The sequence below is a fragment of the Meleagris gallopavo genome, chromosome 3, assembly GCF_000146605.3.
Source record: "Meleagris gallopavo isolate NT-WF06-2002-E0010 breed Aviagen turkey brand Nicholas breeding stock chromosome 3, Turkey_5.1, whole genome shotgun sequence".
NCBI classification, from domain to species: domain Eukaryota; kingdom Metazoa; phylum Chordata; class Aves; order Galliformes; family Phasianidae; genus Meleagris; species Meleagris gallopavo.
In genome coordinates this window covers 86,125,936-86,146,691 of record NC_015013.2, presented here as the reverse complement: position 1 = coordinate 86,146,691, position 20,756 = coordinate 86,125,936, and the positions used below count along the sequence as shown (strand labels likewise).

The 20,756-nt window shown below is 45.2% G+C and overlaps 2 protein-coding genes across 2 annotated transcripts in view; one reads left to right on the top strand and one right to left on the bottom strand.

Moving 5' to 3' along the window:
• The window catches only part of LOC104910476 (adhesion G protein-coupled receptor B1-like), a 153,228-nt gene extending 141,431 nt beyond the window's left edge, over window positions 1–11,797 (bottom strand). The window contains exons 1-2 of the mRNA XM_031552976.1: window positions 11,610–11,797; window positions 4,364–4,479 (exon numbers count right to left, since the gene is read on the bottom strand). Coding sequence (XP_031408836.1) covers window positions 4,364–4,479; window positions 11,610–11,797 — 304 coding nt within the window. The remainder of the gene's footprint in view (window positions 1–4,363; window positions 4,480–11,609) is intronic.
• Window positions 11,798–12,581: 784 nt separating this feature from the next.
• On the top strand, window positions 12,582–18,793 carry ARC (activity regulated cytoskeleton associated protein). The gene is made up of 3 exons (XM_010709352.3): window positions 12,582–15,933; window positions 16,466–16,629; window positions 17,035–18,793. Exon 1 carries the CDS (start codon window positions 13,139–13,141, stop codon window positions 14,351–14,353), a length of 1,215 nt encoding a protein of 404 aa, XP_010707654.1. The 5' UTR covers window positions 12,582–13,138; the 3' UTR covers window positions 14,354–15,933; window positions 16,466–16,629; window positions 17,035–18,793.
• The last annotated feature ends 1,963 nt before the right edge of the window (window positions 18,794–20,756 follow it).

Here is a 20,756-nt window from a genome sequence, read left to right as displayed (position 1 = left end):
ATAAGCATTAATAGAAGAGAACAATAAAATGGATACTAAGAAAAAAAACAGAACAGAAACAGCAAGAAATCCCCTGTAAAAATAACAGGTGCATTAAATTGTGTGGGGGTATGTAGGTACGTATGTAAGACAATAATACACAAACCAGGTGGCATGCTACTTCATTAGCAATCTACTTGTTCTTGCCAAACAGCTATGGTGAGATTCCCTGAGAGGTTTCCCAGAAGGTCATGAAATTAGTAGTAAACAACACTTCTTGGTGTTTGGAAAATATTGTCTGACTCTGACTAGCAGCCCAACCCCCTTCTGTCTTGGGAGGAAAATTAGGGAACAAAGAAGGGGGAATAAGAAGAGTATAAGCAGAATCCAAGGTAATTGGCTTCACATTGAAAACTTAAGAATGATTGCTTGGACAGTAATGTTGTCTTGATATATAAATGGGTTTGTTACTTAACTCTGGTGATTCACGCTGTCAAGCACAAGGATGAGACAGCTGCTGAATTTGATACCAGGAAGGAATTTTCTCTCCCATAACAGATTGGCAGAGAATTTACAAAGATCAGGCTGTCCATGCCCTCAATAAACCTGGCCATGAACAACACCTCCAGGGATGGAACATCTACAACTTCTTTGGTCTATAAAAGGGGTCAGCTGTAGCTATGACAATCACTTGGACAAGCAGGGGGTATATTTCAGAGTAGAGCAGCACTATCATATCTTACCTCATGGTACCAATCATGCCTCCAGAAACAGTGCACAAGCCTTTAGTCTTTTCCCCCACTGATCCAGTAAGCCTATTTGCAAAGGGATGACTTTGGTGGATCAGATGAATAGATTAAGACTAGGTTTTTTTTATATTTTTCACATTGTCTCTTTCATACGCATTCCTAAATAGAATCTAATTGAAGCTGCATGAGACCTAGCTGTTGGCTGTTTGGAATTGATGCTTTTTATTGGTTGCTGTTTTTTGTGGGGGTTTTTTTTCACCCTGTTTTTAAAAAGTGCTTAAAGAATGTGTTCCAGATGCCAGAAAGGAAAGGGCCAGAAAGAAAAGGAACAAAGGAAAGCAGTGTGGATATTTAATTGAGATGACTTTAGCTGTTCTAAATGGCACAAGCAGTGTGCACAAATACTTAAAGAGAGGAGATGAGAAAGGAAGAGGGAAGAAGTTCTAAGTTGCTCAATGAGTCTCCAAATTAAGGGTAGGCAAGTGCCCCATCAGAGGCTGAAGAGAATTCTACCTGGTAGATCTTAGGTGATTGACTTTAGTGCCTCCATGGTCTCTTCTGCATTCTACTATGCCACAGTACAGACTCATCCAGGCCCTTCATGATCAGAAATCAGAAATCATCTGAGCAAAGGAAATAGGCACTCTCGAGGTGGGTGAAATGAGGTTGATGTGTCACATCCCTTCTTGATCTAAGCCTTTGTGTCCTAGATGAGCACCCTTCCTGTGTGGGGAGAAGACTTGGTTGCTCCTTGTGGGATCCCTATGCTTTGTGTATGATTGAACAGAAAAATGCAGAGAGATGGCTTTCCTGTGAGGTATGGGAAATACAATTTTGGGTTTACATCCTGAAATTTGAAGCTGGCAGATCTCTACCTCAGGATGGCTTGATGGAAGTTTGGTGAGCTAACTGAAATGGAAAACATCTTCCAGAAGATTCTGGGCTTAGCAATGTGGAGGTTGGAGCTCTCTGTATATGAATAAGTCACAATTTATATCCTAGTTAAAAGAGAGACATTTTGAACCTGATTTCCCACAGCCTCTGGAAGGCTGCCTTACCCCTAATCTATTCTCCACAAAAAAGTATAAACATGCTTTTAAGACCCCTTACATCCAGAACTAGGGCACTGGATGGAGGATCATAGAGTCATCATCATGGAGTCATAGAATGGCTTAGGTTGAAGGGGACCATGAAGATCATGAAATTCCAAATCCTTTGCAGTAGGCAGAGTTGCCAATCACCAGATCAGGCTGCCCAAGGCTCTCTCCAACCTGGAAGGCCACAATGAGCTCTCCCCAAAGCCATCTCTTCTCCAAGCTAAAGAAGTCCAACTTTCTCAACCTTTTTTCCTCAAAGAGGTGTTTCAGCCCTCTGACTATCTTCATGGCCCTCCTCTGGACCTGCTCCAATAGCTTTGCATCCTTTCTGTACTGGAGGGCCCAGACCTGGACAGAGTACTCCAGATGGGATCTCACAAGGACAGGACACAGGGGGACAATCTCCTCCCTCTTCCTGCTGTCACCCCTCTTTTGATGCAATCCAGCGTACAGTTGGCCTTCTGGGCTGTCAGCACACACTGCTGGCTCATGTCCAGTTTTTTTGTCCACCAGAACCCTCAAGTCCTTCTCTCAGGACTACTTTCAACGAGTTCTTCTCCCAAACTGGGATTGCCCTGACCTAGATGCAGCACTTTGCACTTGGCTTTGTTGAACCTCATTAAGTGGCCCACTTTTCAAGGCTGTTCAGGTCCATCTGGATAGCATCCCTCCGTTCTATTTTGTCAACAGTAGGACAGTGCTTCTTGCATGATTATTGTCAGAAACATGGGGATATCTTTGCCCTCATAAGGCTTGATGTAATAGACAAGCAGTATCTTTCATATCACGTAGACACTCTGGGGAGGGGATCGGTTAAGGATTTTGGAAAGCAAACAGTGCTCGGGAAGGAAGGGGATGTATCTGGTCATTGTAGGGACAAAATAGTCCAATCTCAGGGTTTCACCCTCCTTCACAAGCTCCAAAATCATCTAGCATCCCTGATGAAAGCCTTGCTGCCTTAAAGCAAAGTGATGCTATGGGTACCTGCCCCCCCACGGGGACCCACCAACCCCCCCAATGCAGAGCCTGGGGAGAAGGAAAAAAGGATGTAACCCACTCTGTGGCAGGCACAACGCATGAGGAGTCATACCCACAGGCATCCCCATTTCAGCAATGCCCCAGAGGTGCCACCCTGGCCCACTTTCTCCTCCTAACAGCTCACCTAGCAGTCTGTCTCCCTACCCTGCTTGCAGGGAGGTAGGAGAAAGGCAGAGGTGTGCTGCAGATCCCATCTCCTTTGCGTCTGTGCTGTTCATCCCTTTTGTCTGCCCCTCCGCCTGCTCCCACTCTTTCTCCCCCACACTCCCACCCACTCCCATGTCTCATCCAGGGACCGCTTGGGATGCCTCAGGCAGCCACCGGGATGGATACTAACCTGTGCCAGGCTGCTCTTTAAGGAACCCATTAATATGGAGCTGCTGCCTCTCCCTCCCCTTCCTTCCCGCAGCCAAGCTCAGCTGCTGAATAAGCCGACAGAAAAAAAGGGGGTGCAAGGTGAGAAATCCAGGCCACTGCATCCTCCTCCACAGCGTGGGTTGGTTTTTTTGGGAGAAGGTCAGCAGTGAGACTGTCACACGTGTCAAGCAAGGAGAAACGGTGACAATTAGCTGAGGAGCAGTGGCACAGTTTGCTGAACACCTCTGCATCTCCCCCCAGATCCTTTCCTCTCTCTGTTGCAACATTCCATGGAGGGCTGAATCCTATTGTGCTGTGAGTGAGCTGCCATTCCTTCTGTAGCATCTACCAGTCTGCATGCAGGAGCCCTGGATGGGAGCAGCGCCTTCTCCCAACCCCATAGCTCTATAGCTGGACTGCCTCTCCCTACATCATAGCTGAGGAATATTCACCCTGCATGAAAAATCAGCCTTCAGGACTTAGGAATCTTTCCCTAAGACAGACATAAGTAAATCTGGCTGTTTTTTGTTTTTGTTTTTTTTTTTCTTTCTCTCTCTCTCTCTTTCTTTTTTTTTTTCTTTTTTGTTTTTCTTAGTTTTAGTCATTTGGCTATTTAGCAGACCTATGGGGGCAAATCTTTAGTGCAATCCTCCTCAGTGGTCTTTCCAGATGGAATGAGCCTTCCACTGAGGAGACACAACCTCCATAAGGAGAAGGAATGTTAAGTAAGTTCAAATGAGGAGACAGTAGCAAGGAAATTGGTGCTAGGATCTCGGTCCCCTGTGTATGCTTTCTGTTCCTCCGTATTTAAGTATTCCCTTCCAAGAGAGCAGTAGAATAACTGTTGCTGGAGATTTTTAAGAAATGTGTAGATATGGCACCAAGGGACATGGTTTAGTGTGCATAGTGGGGATGGTTGATGGTTGAACTAGATGACCTCGGAGGTCCTTTCCAACCCTAACGATCCTATGATGCCATGATTCCCTGTCACAGCCTTCCTCATGTGGTCTTGGAGCACGGAGCACTTTATTCAGGCCATGCTACCCCCGCCCCTTTGAATTTCCAGGTTTTGATCTTTAAATATGACCTACATATGTACATTCAAGTAATGCTCCCTTCATTTAAATGCTCCCAAATGCTCACCTTTTTCAGTGTAGAGATGTGAAGTCACTGCATTGTTTAGTTCCCATGCACCTGGTGATTTCCATCCTGAGACCACAAAGGAATTTGTATCCACTGTGGGGTAGTGGTGGGAGATTCTGTAACCAAAAAGAGAGGACATTTAGATTAGTCATCAGGAGATTATTTTTTACTCAGAGAGAGGTGAAGCACAGGAACAGGCTGCCTAGAGAATATGTGGATGCTCCATCCCTAAAGGTGTTCAAGGCCAGACTGGATAGGGCTTAGAGCAATCTGAACTGGTGGAAGGTGTCCTTGCCCATGGAAACGGGGTGGGAACTGGAAGATCTTTAAAGTTTCTTCCTCTCCAAGCCTTATGTGATTCTTTGATTCTACAATTTGGCACTGTGCCAGCATTCTGGGAGGATGAAAAGCTCCAAGAGAGCTTTACCTAGCAGCTTGCTCCCCAGCTACTGCTAGTCCTGATCTAACACTTCTTTTAGTGATGTTTGGGGGCCTCATATATTTGAAAATGAGTACAGTCTGCTCCTTGCTGCTCACATTTCCTCCTCCTTCCCTGAGCCTCCCTGCTGTCCTTAGCAATCCATCTCTTCTTTGCAGGGATTCAAAGAATGGAAACAGAAAAACTGGTTGAATTAGTCTGGGGCGAGGATGCCCTCAATGGGGCTCTGTTCCCATCAGAAGAAACCTAACATTACCTTTTATTTTATTAGTGAAACAGGCTCCCCAATTCCACACTAGGCAGCTGCCCTGTTGTTATCTTGAGCCAAGGAGATACAACTCATGCACTGACTCAAACTGTAGTTCCCTGTGCCTAAAAGAGATTAGCAACTGCAAGCAAGGATGCTGAAGGGAAAACCTTTGTTAACAATGATGTCTGGGGGAGAAGAAAATAGGAGAAGTAGCCTAGAGGAAGAAAAGCAAATGGAAAAAGATAAAAAGGAGGCAAATTAAGAAATCACTGGGAGATACAATTGCTGAAAGCAGGTAAGTGGTATTCTAGTTGATGACCTCATGGTGACGATGGCTGCGAGAGCTACTAGCTGTGAGCCAGTTTACGTCAGTATACAGAGCACTGGAGTTTGGGTTTTGTTGGAAACAGCAGCCTTACATCCTGCTGTGACCATGTCCACAAAATGGATTAAAATAATGCATTTATCTTTGCTTTAGTTTTAGAAATGTTCCAGCGCTGAGGATACTTGAGTAGATACCTCAGTAGAGCTTTGAACCTGTCCAAGGTGCTGCCTGAACACACCTATGTGGTGAAGCTCTACAGTGGCTGCAGTAAAAGATTTGAAATTGCTTTGGTATTTCAATCTGAGTGAAGGCAAATAATGCATTTAGGGGAGATTATGTGTTTGTCTGTAGAGAAAACCTGTCTATTCTGTGAGTCAACAACAGATTCATGATTTCGTAAGATAACTGAAGATCCATGTTTCAGATAGATAAGAGTATTTTTGGATGAGTAGGAGATTCTGCTTAATGGACCCCTCCAGTATTAATCTAAAGTTCTCTATCATAGCTTAAAGACATCAGCCAGAGGGGAATTAATAAGGGATTTGAAAAGGAGGATAGCATTCAGGTGTTCAAAGGACCATGGCTTCTTTTGCCATTTTGGAGAAGTGCTGCAATTGAATGTCCAGTAGTTTTGTGTCTTCTCCAGATCTGGACCTGTGATGGTAAAAATGGATTCTAGTAGATTGTCTGTGAGACTAATTGATTACAACCACATCAAGGAAATATCCTGTTACAGACACCCAGGAGGACCCAGTGGTTGAGTGTTGGGATCATGTGGAGGAGAAAGGACAGGATCAAATGATATTAGCCTTGTCTCAAAAATCTCCCATATCTCATAGCTGTGAGTCAGAGGCTTGGAAATCTTCCAATGAGACGATCCAGATTCACTAGTGGAAAACCAGGCTCCAACCCTAATACTCTTCCCACATGATCAAATGAAGGAGGAATAACCCATGAAAGTGGTGAGAAAGAGAAAGTCAAAGAGGGCTTTATCATAGAATCATACCAGGATCATAGAATGGCTTAGATTAAAAGAGGTGTTAAAGATCATCTAGTTCCAACCCCCCTGCTGTAGGCTGGTTGCCATCCACTAGATTAGGCTGCCCAGGGCTCCATCCAACTTGGCCTTGAACACCTCCATGGATGAGTTATCCACAGCTTCCTTGGGCAGTCTGTGCCTCATCCCCCTCTGAATAAGAAATGTCTAATGTCTAATCTAAATCTTTCCTCTTTAAGTTTAAAACCATTCCCTCATGTTCTCCCACTGTCTGCGCAGAAAGACAGTCTCCCTTCTATTTATAAGTTCCCTTTGTGTATTGGATGATCACAATGAGGTCTCCCCAGAGCCTTCTCTTCTCCAGAGCAAAAAATCCCAGCTCCTCAGGCCTTTTTAAACTGTTTAATGCAGTTTCTCCCCATGGGAATTGTGTCTCCAGGGAGCTGAATGGGAGCAGATAAGATATAGGGCAGTCTGAGCCACACTCTCCTCCTCACAGGAGAAGCTGGTGCTTCCAAAGCCATGTGGCTGCACAGCTTCCCTTGGCTCACCAGAGGACCAAGGGTACGGTTTGAAGGTTCAACCATCTGCTGTCAAAAAGAGTTTTGTCCCATTTTCCCTGCGTGCAATCTCCCAGTGCTCTCCTATCATCACCACTAGACCTCATTTGAACCTGCCACCTAGATACAAACGTTAAAGAGCCAAGGTTGCAGGAGACGAGAGGATTGACTCCCTGGACCATAGATAACCCTTAGTGATTTACATTGTCCTGGCAGATGGTGAAGAGCACAGCTCTCCCAGACACTTCAGATGCTGTACTGGGAGGAGAACCAGGGCTGTGCTCTTCACAGCCACCCCAACACTTTTCCTTATTTAGCAGACCTCTGATTTTCAGTGTTTACTGCTGAGGGGGAGTGAAGAAGCACTAAATTCAGAAACTTTTACTAGAATGCTTAGAGGGGCACCCTGAAGGGGGACATGTTGGGATAGAATCAAGAGTGAGACCTAATGTGGTCCAGATTCAGCTCTCAGCCATTTAGCATAAAGGCAGCTGAGATTTCCGCAGATTTCCATCATAGATCAGATCTGAATTACGCCTTTAGATATGGGGGTTGCTTGTTTTGCTAGCAACAAACATACTCCAACACCTCATCAGTGATTTGCATGGGTGGAAAATGAAGTTCATTTGAAAATGTCCGTTTGTGTTGACCCTACAAGGATCATAACAGCCAACACCAAAGTTCAGGTTCGTACAGAGAAAATATTTGATGCTACCCTTGACTCTCTTGATTTATCTTCAGGCAGTCTTGAGGAGGCAAATGAAGTACTCAGAGGCACTCATTAATGTTTTCTCTGCCTGGAGAGAATGCAAAAATAACAAAGTTCCCATTAAATAAAGGAGGAAAGAAAAAAGAGGCAGAAGATATTTTTAGTCTAAAAACAAAATCCTCTATCATCCCCAGGAAGGAGAGCTTTTCACTTGAAAAGAAAAAAAAGAGAGAACTTGCACGCCCCTCCACACCAGAAGGAGTGGCACTAATAATAAGAGTAATTACTATGATTGCTGTTAATATTGATAGCAGACTGCCCTCAGCTCCCTGCTTGTTTCCCAACCTTCCCAGCATGTGACGTGTGGGCCCCGGGTGTTGAGGACAATGGTTGGCCATGCCAGGTGGGTAGGAACAATGAAGCCATTGACGCGAACTGTGCGTTGAATGCAGAGTTCTGTGTTGTGAGTGCCAACTTCAATGCAATAAAGTGTTCCAGGGATGGAAGTGGTTGAATAGGGACGTGTGGTGTAAATAAAACGTGTTATTATTATTGCTTATATATATATAAATAACAAAGCCCAACAGTTTGGTTTCTCTTTTTCTTTTCTTCTTGAGGATTTTGCTACAAGAAAAACAAATGATTGGCCAGCTTTCTGCAGTAAAAGGTGGATCAGTAGGGGAAGGGTTGTGATTCCTTTCTTTCTTTTTTTTCTTTTTTTCCTTCTAGAAGAAAGAAATATTTCTGGTTATGAAAGAGAAAATTCTAACACAGCAGCTATAGGTTAAAGCAGAAAACCCCTTGTTCACCAGTGGAAGAAATCCTTGGAAAAAGTATGGGACTCATTTCACATTTATGTTCAGATTTCTAACTTAAGGCTCTTCACACAGTCCCTGGGGAAGGATGGGGACCTCCAGTTATTCAGTGAAGGAATGCTGCACACTCCACAGTGAATAATCGGAGTATTGGCATTGCATAACACAGAACCCAGCAGAGCTCTTCTGAGCATGGAATGCTAAAAGATTATATGGCTACTGCCCTTTAAACATCTCCATGCATTGAAATCTTCTCTTTCCACTGACCCACCAGGCTCATGTGGCTCACAGATCAGGCTCATCCCTGTCTCTTGTCCTGTCACGAGATAGAATTGGGAAGGAAAAATCATAGAATCATCATAGAATCACAGAATTATAGAATCACGGAATGTCTTGGGTTGGAAGGAATCTCAAGGATCATCCAGTCCCAACCCCTTGCCACGGGCAGGTCTGTCACCTGCCAGATCAAGTACTAGATCAGATTGCCCAAGCCCCCATCCAACCTAGCCTTATACATCTCCAGGGACAGGGCATCATCTCCCATCCATGGGTGAGATGGGTCTTTGGCAAAGAACCCTCCGTCACCAGTAAGGTTCCAATGCTGACTATGGCTCAGTTATCCTGTTTTTTTCGCTCTCCTTCACTGCAATGGGGTTTTCTGTTACTTCTTGCTGCCATACAATTAGGCTGTCAGATTTTCTTTCTCTCTCTTCATGTTTTGGGCCTGATCCTAATCTCCTGTGCTTTAACATGGTTGGGAAGTTCTATAGAGACAACCCACATTGACAGCATCCCTGCTGAGCCGAGATGTGGCTTTTACTATTTTCTCTCCCTTCCTTATTTCTGCTCAGCTGCTTTGGAGGAATTTATCCCTGCTCAGCGCTCTCCCATTTCCTTTCTCACTTCAAACCTCCCTTTTTCTTATTTTTATCCCCTTGTCTCTCTGTGAAGCCATGGAATAAAGACGCTGTAGCAGTGAAAGCCTCTTTCCCAGCTTGTCCCATACCTCCTGTCCCTCCATGCCTATCATTCTGTCTGTGCCACAAAATTATCTATCTGCCTCACATTCCTTTCCTTGCCAGCTCTCAGTGCTCTATCTCATCGCCCTCCTGTCTCTTCCGGCTCCCCTCTCTCCTCCTCCTCTTCCCACACACCTTACTTTAATTGGAAAGACAATGAAAATTCCTACCGCTATATATTAATCAGACATTCCTCAGCAGGTCCAGAAGGAAAACCCCCCTTTCCTCCTCCTCCTCAGTCTCCTCCACCATCCCTTCTGCAAAAGAATAGCACACAGATTCAGAGGAGGGCTCAGTGAGAAAGGTGCAGAAGGAAGTGAACCCAGAGACCTGGTCAAGCTGGAGAAATGTACCAACAGAATTGTTCCAATATTCCACAAGGGTGTGATATTCAGGAGCAGCTTCCTATGCTTGCCAAGAAAGAGTTTTTGGCAGTGACTTACTGGCTGGGGCCAAAAAAATGGATCTGAGAGTGCTGGGAGACAGTAAATTGAGCATGATCCAGCAGAGCATCCAAGAAGCAAAAAAAAGATGACCTGGACTGAGATAGCATAAGCACAGCCAGGAGATCAATGGAAATCATTAATCTCCTCTTTTCAGGATGTATTAGACCATAACCAGCTTTGCGCTTCTCAGTACAAGACATTGTTCAGTTGGACCAAGTTCAGTAAGGGATGTTGAGGTGGTCAGGGTTGGGATGTTTGATATTGCTTGTTGTGGTACCAAGGCTTGTTCCTCATGGAGAAGGAATGGCCTTAGGAGACCAAACATTGGTCCTGCAGCTGTGTGGAGGTTACCATGGAGAAAACAGAGGTCAGTGAAGAGATATCAGGCATAAAGTGAAAAAGACACTCAATCTGGATGTAAGGAGAAATATTTTCCATCTGAGGATAGGTTGTCCAAAGAGCTATTTTAACCCCATCCCACGGGCTTTCAAGATCTGTCAGGATAAAGCCTTGAACAACCTCATCTGACCCTGGAGCTACTGACCCTACTAGGAACAGGAGGTTGGTCTAGGAACCTCCTAAGATTCCTTTCAGCCTTAATTATCTAGTTTGGATAGGGTTTGAATTTTGGGTGGATCTGTGTGGAGCCAGAAGTTGGACTCAAGGATCCTTGTGGGTCCCCACTAATTCAGGATAGACTATGATTTTATGATTCTAATTGACAGAAGATGCCAATCAGTCCCTGATGAATCCTCCCACCCTGAAAACTGAAGGAAAATGAAAAACAGTTAGCAGGGGCTGGAATACCATTCACACCATCCTCTTAAGGGTAATTTCTGAGGATCCTGGGTTAGAACCTTTCCAGAAAATAATCTTATTCTAAACCAGAGATAGTAGATTGCATAGACTCTCCCAGTTTCTGTGGTATTTTATAGGAAAAACAGGTTTAAGGAGGATTCTCTAGGGTATAGAATTTTCAGCATAAAAGCCTATTGATCTGTCCCACATCCTTGGATAATCTCCTTTTTAACCCTTTCTAAACACAAACACAGTTGTACAAACACCTCATGTCCAGGAAAGCTGGGTGAATGTGGAGAAATAAGGAAGACAGACGGCATAGCAGCCTGTCATTCATATCCCTATTATCATATGTGTGGGATAAAGTGGCATTAGAAGGGTCTGCTGGATTAGGAATCCTGGGTTTCTACCCTCAGACTTTTGAGCCATTCCCTTCTAACTGGCACTCCCCATCTTAATTTGACCACATAGCCCCAGATAATCCTCCTGTTTCCCCCAGTAGCCAGAACTATTTGTTCATGTGCCAACACTGCATCATCTGATAGGGAACAGATGTATTTTCATGGAGCACATGGATATGGTGGGAAAGGATGTCCTGACCTCAGTCTCTCGTGGCATTCATCCCAACATGCTGTTTAATCACCACCACTTTCCTCCTGGGGGACTCTACCTAGACCAAATGCACTGAGATCCCCTTTCAGGACCATCACCTCTGCATTTTGCTCTGACCAACAGAAAACATGTGGCAAGGAGCCAAGGGAGCAGGGACCCATTCTAAGCCTGCCTGGCACATTGCCCATCATCTCGAGCAGAGGCAAGTCACCTCCTCGGTGGCAACAAGCTTGAAACCTCTTTTTAGGTAATATTCATGAATTAGCATCCCATTACCTCCGGTCATTGTCATCGGGAGGGGACGAGAAGCCCCGGATGTCCTCAGAACCCCTCCGGGGAGGTTCCGGCGGGGAACTCTCACGGATTAGGGAATCCTTTATCTTTGGCTTACATAAGTCCCCGGGTCTCCTTTTATGGTTGGCTTTTCCTGCTTTGTCAGGAGCAAAGAACAAATGTAGCTTCATCTGCGCTTGTGGGTTGGCTAACTGATTAAGCATCTGATTCAAGCTAAGTACGGAACAGGCTTTTGATGGGCGGATTTAATTCGGTGTAAAAACCAGGATGCCATCCCCCTCCCTGACCGAATATTCCCAAGATAGCGGTTGGTCTTGTGCAATTAAGCAGTGGGGATGACTCCCACCTGCCAATGCTTTAGAAAAGTCCAGAGTGCTGCAGTGTGTACTGAAGTGGCTCCTTTGAGTATTTCCCCCTTTTCCTTCCCCCTCCTTTTCTTTTCTTTTTGTCTCTCCCTCTCTCCTTTTTTTTTCCTGCTGAATTGTCACCATTTCCAAGCATGTGCACTAGGAGTGAGCAGCTCTGTGTATGTGTGTGTGCACACATGTGAGGGCATGCGGGGGGACCGTGGGTATCTGCCTTGGTGTGACACACTGAATTCCTCCTCATCTCTCCCTCTGAGAGCCCTGCCAGGAGAAGCATGCTAATGATGACCTTGCTGAGTAAATAGTTGTGGCATGAATAAGTGTTTTTCCTGCAATCTGAAAGGCGGAAGGTGCGATTACTCATCCATCTATCCAACTGTCTCCAGCACCTTTCAAGTGCTTCTCGCATCGAGTCTGGGGGCGTAGGCGAGGGGGTGGGAAGCGAGGGGAGGCTGCCAAGATCTGGGTTGCCACAGACACCGGCCTCGCTTTTCCTCCAATGAATGCTGTGCTGAGAGTGTGAGAGGAGGCAGGGCAACACCCACATGTTGAGCTGTGTGGGGTATAAGTAGATGGAAGTGCCTGGACTAGTGGCAGTTCAGACAGGGAAGAGAAGCAGAGCTCTTTGCATCTATACCGAAAGCAATTTTGTCTCGACAAATTTATCGGAGAAGAAATCATCAGGATTTTTTTTTTCTTTTTTTTTTTTTGCAGCACTAACAGCTTCCAGCTTCTGTGAGCATTGCTGTGTGTTTCAACGAGCGGGGACTGCGCGCTGTTTGAGATTCTCAGCTACGGACAAGCAGGTAGTGGGCACGCGTTTGGGGTCAGACATCTTAGCCAACTCCTCTCCTTGTGCTCCTGAAGGATCCTCGCTCTCTCTGGGACACTCTGAGCACGTGAGACCGGCATTTCCAGGAGGAGAAATTTGTCTCCAACTCTCTCTGCGATCCACGGGGACTGAACAGCTCGCTCTGCGGTGATATCTGATTTGGTTGTGTTTGTGTCTAAAAGTCCTTTGAGGGGGGTTTAGAAGTCTCTGTGTGTTGTTTGGGAAGTGCTGTGTTGAGGTTTTTAGGAGCAGGCTCTAGGGCCAAGGCATATAATCCAGTTCTGTCTGTGTTCCATACTCATACAGCAGGAGCCATGCAGCTGGACAATGTCACCAATGCTGGCATCCACTCCTTCCAGGGGCACCGTGGAGTGGCTAACAAGCCCAATGTGATCCTGCAGATTGGGAAATGCAGGGCAGAAATGTTGGAGCATGTCAGGAGAACCCACCGGCATCTCCTGTCTGAAGTCTCCAAGCAGGTAGAGCGTGAGCTGAAAGGTTTGCAGAAATCAGTGGGGAAGTTAGAGAATAACTTAGAGGACCATGTGCCAACTGATAATCAGAGATGGAAGAAGTCCATCAAGGCCTGCCTGGCTAGGTGTCAGGAGACCATTGCTCATCTGGAGAGGTGGGTCAAGAGAGAGATGAATGTTTGGAAGGAGGTCTTTTTCCGTCTGGAGAAGTGGGCGGACCGTCTGGAGTCCATGGGAGGCAAATATTGTCCTGGGGAGCACGGCAAACAGACCGTGTCTGTTGGGGTGGGAGGCCCAGAGATAAGGCCAAGTGAAGGGGAGATATATGATTATGCCCTTGATATGAGCCAGATGTATGCACTGACCCCTGGTCCTGGGGAGGTGCCCAGCATCCCTCAGGCCCATGATTCCTACCAGTGGGTGTCTGTGTCAGAGGATGCTCCAGCATCCCCAGTGGAGACTCAGATCTTTGAGGATCCCCATGAGTTCCTGAGCCACTTGGAGGAGTACTTAAAGCAGGTGGGTGGGACAGAGGAGTACTGGCTGTCTCAGATCCAAAACCATATGAACGGTCCAGCTAAAAAGTGGTGGGAGTACAAGCAGGACTCTGTCAAGAACTGGGTTGAGTTCAAGAAAGAGTTCCTGCAGTACAGTGAGGGGACTCTGACAAGGGATGCTATCAAAAGGGAGCTGGATCTACCCCAGAAAGAGGGAGAGCCCCTGGACCAGTTCCTCTGGCGCAAGAGAGACCTGTATCAGACCCTCTATGTTGATGCAGATGAGGAGGAAATTATTCAGTATGTGGTAGGAACCCTCCAGCCCAAACTGAAGCGCTTCTTGAGCTACCCCTTGCCCAAGACCTTAGAACAGCTGATTCAAAGAGGGAAGGAAGTCCAAGGCAACATGGACCACTCAGAAGAGCCCAGCCCTCAGAGGACCCCCGAGATTCAGTCTGGGGACTCTGTAGAGAGCATGCCTCCCTCCACCACTGCCAGTCCTGTGCCAAGCAATGGGACACAACCTGAACCTCCTAGCCCACCAGCTACTGTCATATGAGCTAGCTGGATGGAGACGGCAATCTGGGTTACATGAAAGGGAGAAAAGGGCATATTTAGGAAGCTTCTGCTCAAAGAGAGGTTCCAGCTGAGACATGACATGAGGTGTGCTCAGTCCAACAGCCCATAGCAAAGGAATTAACTTTGCTTGTGGGGGGAGGGTGGTGAAGGGGGAGAGGCGCCTTAGGATGTGGTTGCCCACCTCACATGAGCCACACAATCCAGTGGTGCTGGAGATGCTACTTGCACCACTGCAGGGAATGGACTATTTTATAAGACCCATGACAAGAAACTAGAGACAATTCCCCAAATTCAGAAGCAGTTGCTTGGCACTGGCGGCTTTCAAGGACTTCATATGAGTGCAGCTATTGGCTGAGGGTTCCTACCCATCTGGATCTCTTCTCCTTCTCCCCTCCCTCTTCTGAAGAGGTGTCCTTCTTCTGAGAGGACATCCTTCTTTTGACCCTTGCCCATTTCTATTCTACCACTGGGCTTCTGTGTACTTGACAGTCTCCTATTCTATCTTGATCTAAAGGACTAAATTTTTTTTTATTATTTTTTTATTTAAGAAGAAATGCTATGACTTCATGAAAAGAAAACTTTATGAATTTGGATAATTTTTAGTGGTTTTAATTTTACTGCGCCTAACACCTGCTTTAATGCTTTTGCTCCCAAGAGGACAGTTTATTCCTTATCTTAGTTTCTGTTCACTCAAATCAAGGTCACTGCAGTGCAGAAGCAAATTTTACCCTTTCTCTGCACATTATACTGTGCATTCAGCAGTAAATAGAGTTTCAGATTAAATTCTGAGTTCATTTATTGAAAGGAAAATGTGTCTTCCTTCAGAGAAGGGAGAGTGTCAAGATGGAGAGAGAAAACACTAGAGAGATTTTAGCAGATGGGGGAGGAGGAGTGGGGAGGAGGGGTTTAAGGGAAATAAATCTTTATATTTTGAATGAAACAAACAAACACATCCTAAATCCAGAGCAAAATATCCCCAGAGCAGCAAATCATGTCCATGCTGATGAGTGGAAACAACACTCCTGGAGACAGAAACTTCTGCCATATAAAAGCAAAGCTAAGTGAAAAGAGGAGCTGTATGTCCCAGCACAGGCTCAACCTGTGCATCGTAAAGAAGAACTTCTGCTTTAACAGACAGACTCAAAATACTCTTGGAAAGTCTGGCACCTCTGTCCTGGAGCACCTGAGGACAAAGCACTGTCTGCTCACACAGAACTACTATAGCAGTCCGTGTGCATGGATGGAAGCAGGCTTGCACTTGGTGACATTTTCCATGTTGAGACAGCAATGCTCAGTCTTCACCTCACTTTGACCGATGGCTGATGATGGGAGTTAGAGATGAAATTGCTGTGAGAATTATTTGGCTCTTTGAAGCTTCTCAAGGCTGGACACATCTTGAGCATCATCTGCATTCATCACCAGACCAAATAAGAAACATCTCTGCAAGGAGATACAGCAGTGATGCAGCAACAGGAGTGCCCCTGGGATGTTCCTGGCACTGCAACAGTAGCAATAGTGGCTTGGAAGACCTTTGGCTTGCTTCCTTCCAAGAGGCTAAAGGTAGGACAACTTTCTGACATTGTTCTGTCTGCACTGCTTAGACCTAAGTTAGCCTATCCAGTGAGAGCCTTACACTGGAATATATGGGACGTAAAGTGCTGTAAATGGCAAGGTAGAGCTTGGAGGAAAAGAAGGGAGGGACAACCAAAGGGAAATAAAGGACAGTGAAAAGAAAACGTTTCCATACACAGCAATCTTACACATTCCTATTAATATGGGGAGGGAGTGGGAATGATCTGCCCCATGAAGTTTTGGGCTTGAGTGCCTAGCTGTGACAACACATCACAGGTCAGTACACAGCCCAAAGTGGATGCATATCTGTTCTGCACATCTGCCTAGATGTAAGTTTTTGTTAGGAGGAGCGAGGGCTCTCCTCTCACTTGTTTAGAGTGAATTAGTCTGCAGTGGCTGTGTCTGTAGAGAGAAATGAGCAGTTCTTACTAATGACCTGGAATGGGTGGTGGAGGAGTGGGTGTCACTGCTGAGGATGAGCTGGCCATGCGTTACAAGCATTATCTTCTCTTGATTACAGTGACTCACTCAGATCCTCCTCTGAGAAAAAATCACAATGCTCAAGACTCGGAAGGAAAGCCAAAGGGAAAAGACTTCAAAACCAGTGATTCAACATGGGACCTGCTGCCAGGATCCCCAGCCACCCAGTGCCAGATCCACTGTCTGAATGAAAGCCTGGCACAGGTAATTACCTCTCCTTTTATCCTTATGGGCCTTTCTTAGCTTCTTCATACCCCTACTCAAGATATTGAATAGCCCACGTGCAAATATCTGTGCTAGTCTTGGGACCTCAGAACTAAGTCTGAGACCTCAGACACAAGTGTCTATCTCAACCAGATAGTGGGATTTCAGCTGCTTGATTTAGGAACACAAGCATCAGTCCCAGTGATTAATGCCCTGGGAGTGGTATACGTCCTGCTTTACTTTCTGCTGGACCACTGCCAAATGCTTAAACTAAAATGCCTAATGAGACTTCCAGCCCTTGAGCACCTGGTGGGCACAGCTGATTATAAACCTATCTCCTGAGAAATCCCTTGTACTCACCACTTTGGAAATCTAATGTGACCTGTGTCATCTTTTTTCTTTTAGAGATTCCTGCTGCACTTGTTACTGAATTTCCTTCTCTGTGCCCAAGAGTCATGTCTTCCCAGGTGATAAGCAAGCACTGCTAGAAGACAGGGCAAAGTGAGCACCAAAGAGCCTCTCATGCAGTGCAATGCCATACTCAAGATGCTGAGAGCCTTGAGTGAAAGGTGGAGCCACTTCCAACAGGATGAAGAAGAAGCTGAGCTGGTCCAGCTAGTCCAAGTGAAGAAGAGAGTGTTAAGAAAGAGAAACCAAGGGGCAGAACAAAAGAGCCAAATCTGGGCTTTGAGGACAGCAAGGATGCTGCGCTTGTAGTGACTGTCTGTTGATATGATACCATACCTCTGCCATCTGCGGCCACTGAGAAATCTTCACTGGATTATCAGTTAGAAAAAAACTTTCCTGATTAACTTTGCCAAATGAATGATCCTACAAAGGCTACGAACCCTCCATGCTCTCAAGGCTGTAACTCATTTTTCCTGAGTTGAGGGTCGCTTCATTTCATGCGGGTATCAGTTTTCAAACCTCAAACAGCTCTAGGGGTTCGGAGAAGCATCCTGGGGTACAGGTGCTTGTCTGAACTGCTTGAGTTTGCACAACAGGGCCAGCTGTCTTGCCAAAAGGGACGCTCTTGTGAGACAGCAGGCACTTCCTGGATCTGCATGGGCCAGAGTTACTGCAAGAACCAGGGTTCTTGAGTTGGCTTTGGTATGGCTGCTTCCATCCAGACCCAGGAAGTGCAAAAGGTGCATGAAAGACAGTATGTGAATTGAACCAAGCCTTTTTGCAAGACAGTTTTGGTTCACATCTCATTTGAAAGGATAGTTGGTTCCTCTCTCTTCCAGAGCCAACTGTCCTGGGTATGTGTGTGTGCGTGTCAGTGCGAGTGTGTGTGTTTTGAGCCAACAAATCTACTTAACCAAATTCTGAGTTGTTCTGTTGTGTTTAAACTAAGCCAATTGAACTTAATGTGCATTCCAACATTGCTCAACAGAAATGTCCAGGACTAGAAAATTATGTGAAAACATGTGTAAGTCAAGTTGGTAGGCATCATCCCAAGGTCAGTATGAAGTTTGATTTTGAGGTGCTTAATTTCTACAGTCCTTCTCAAGGGACCTAACTGCCTCAATAAGCATTTTCTATATCCATAGACTTTCCAATGAATTAGCCTGCCCGTGCTACTTGATTTGGTCCTGAGCTTTATACATTTTGAACTGACTTTGTGGAATGTGCACAAGTAAATATCCTTGGCTGATTTTATTTCAGTTATTGCTCCTAGCTGACTGGAGCTTTACTTGTAGCACCCTGGTTTATATTACCAGTTTCTCCAGGAAGGACTGGTAGTTTGTTTTGCTGGGGCAAAGTCATGTGAATGAAGAAGTGTGTATGTGTTGTGCCTGTGAAACTTTAGCGAATTTCAATTACTGGATTTTTGTTCCTTAGGCAATTTTACATTTGATTCTGACAAAACTACCTTAGAGTTTTTATTTTTACTAGAAATATTATTAATTCAAACAACCTTGTACAAAAGGCAAACACACTGAATCACTGCAGGTTATAGGGGTTGAAGCCAAAGGTCTTTGTAAGCCGACATCACTTGCCCTAGATCTGACTGTATCAGACAGCATATTCCTCACATGTTATGTTGGAGTTACAAGATCACACCAAGCCACTAGAACCTGTCAATAGAATAGTGCTACACTTTATTTGCTATTGTAGCAAAGCCTTTTGTAGATTTATACAATAAAACTTTGAAATATCTGCTTCAAATGCTTTGTGCCTTGTTTTCTTATCTTTCTTCTTTGGTTCCTGGGACACTCAAGTATTTACTACTCTCTGAAAATTTAGTCTTGTCAGTCATCTGGGCTTATTGGAGTCATAAATCTTACTCGATAGTTGACATAAAAATTGAATGTACTGGGCCTTTTGAGAAGAGAGTTTAGATGTGGATAAAGAGGTGATTTAATTGTTTTATTTAGCCCCTCATATTGGGTCGCATGTGGTCCAGGAGTCTGGGAGACATGGGACTGTGGATTATGCAGGTTCTTTTTGCGTACAGCAAAGAGAAAGTTGACTGAAACAGAAGGCAATCACATCTACCCACGACTGAGAGGTAATTTGCATGGATGAGCTGAGGCAAGTCAGGACAACTTAAAGAGGTTGCTAAGCCTGAATTAACTCTACCTGATATTTAAAGTGACTGCAGCAGTCAGAATTGCCAGCGCTCAACAGCACAGATATCCAGGAGCTAGTGCTTTGCTACTTGATGTATTCCTTTACAGCAGAGATGTTCTTCATTATCTGGGTTCATAACCTATAAAATACTTCCAGGTCATCAGGACTGAGGGAAGGGAACGTGTTAGGGGAAGTAGCTCAGAGAGCTTTAAACGTATTTCTGCAATAGGCTAAGTTCAAAGATCTGGTCCCAAAGACCTTCATCCCATGGGACACTGCCAAATGCATCTCCCTGGTATTCCCTTTGGTGGAAAGGCAGGACATGGTCTGATGGCCAAAGATCCCTAGATGCCAACCAATAACCTTTATGTCTTCTGCCATTTACAGATCATTCAACCACAAACTCAAGTGTGAAAAATGGAAGTGGTCACGTCCCCAAGCTGCTGGACTTTGAGGAGCATTGGAACAGTGCTCTCAGACATAGTTTCAATTTTGAGTGGTCCTATGTGGAACTGCGAGTTGGACTCAATGATCCTGATCTGTCCCTTCCAACTCAGAGATTCTATGATTCCATGAAAGTTTGAAGATGTAATTTAGGTCCACAGCTAAAGCTCCACCTTTGTGCTCCCAACAATAGAAAAGAGATGAAAAACAGCCATTGAGATGTCAGACCAGCAACAAGGTATAGACAAAGTCATCCCATGCTGGGAGAGTGTTGGAGGAAGCTGGGTAGGATAAGAAAGTTAGACTTTGCACAGTCCATGAACATAGACAAAGGACCAATGCCATGTCTCACAGAGTAAAAGCCAGGAGCAGTTCGGCTGGAGATGCTGAGCTCTTCCAGTAGAGGGGGGCAGAACTCCACTGTGCACGATGGGAATTAAAACTAAAAAACTGCTAGAAAAGAGAAAAATCATTCTTGTTATCCTTCATCCTCACCTGGCACACTCCCACAACTTCAGCAATATGATTGTTTTGGGGGAGGATGTCTACGGGCAAGGAGGGAGAATCAAGGTCAATGCAAGGTAGTATGGATTGCTGATAACCAACATGCAGTGGAAGAATTTGGAAGAGATGGAAGTATCGTGCAAAAGGAGGTGAGAAAGGTAGATGAGAGTGGGGAATGCCTGACAGTACCAGATGAATTTTGTTGCAGATCTTTCTGGATTTGAATCCAATAATTGTTGTTTACTTTCTTTCTGCCATTTCCAGCTTAAAATCTCTAGAGATTCGCTGAACACACACCTTCATTTACTGAAGAAATACCTTATCAATGCTCCTGGATTGATCAGCAGGGAGTCACCTGAAACAGATATAGCCCAGCCCTGCCTCAAACTAGTGGAAATCCTCTCCAAAATTGAAGTAGGAACACCCCACACCCTGTGTTTACTGGGGCATACAGAGGTACTCAGAAATTCTCAACTCATTGGTTGAGAATGAATGTGAAGTCACACACACACAGAACTGATAAGAAGTCATTGATTCATGCATATTTGATGTTTTCCTTTCCTTTCCTTTCCTTTCCTTTCCTTTCCTTTCCTTTCCTTTCC

Bases quoted from the DNA above. Each gene is read 5' to 3' on its own strand.
- ARC (XM_010709352.3), top strand. From the start codon at position 13,139: ATGCAGCTGGACAATGTCACCAATGCTGGCATCCACTCCTTCCAGGGG.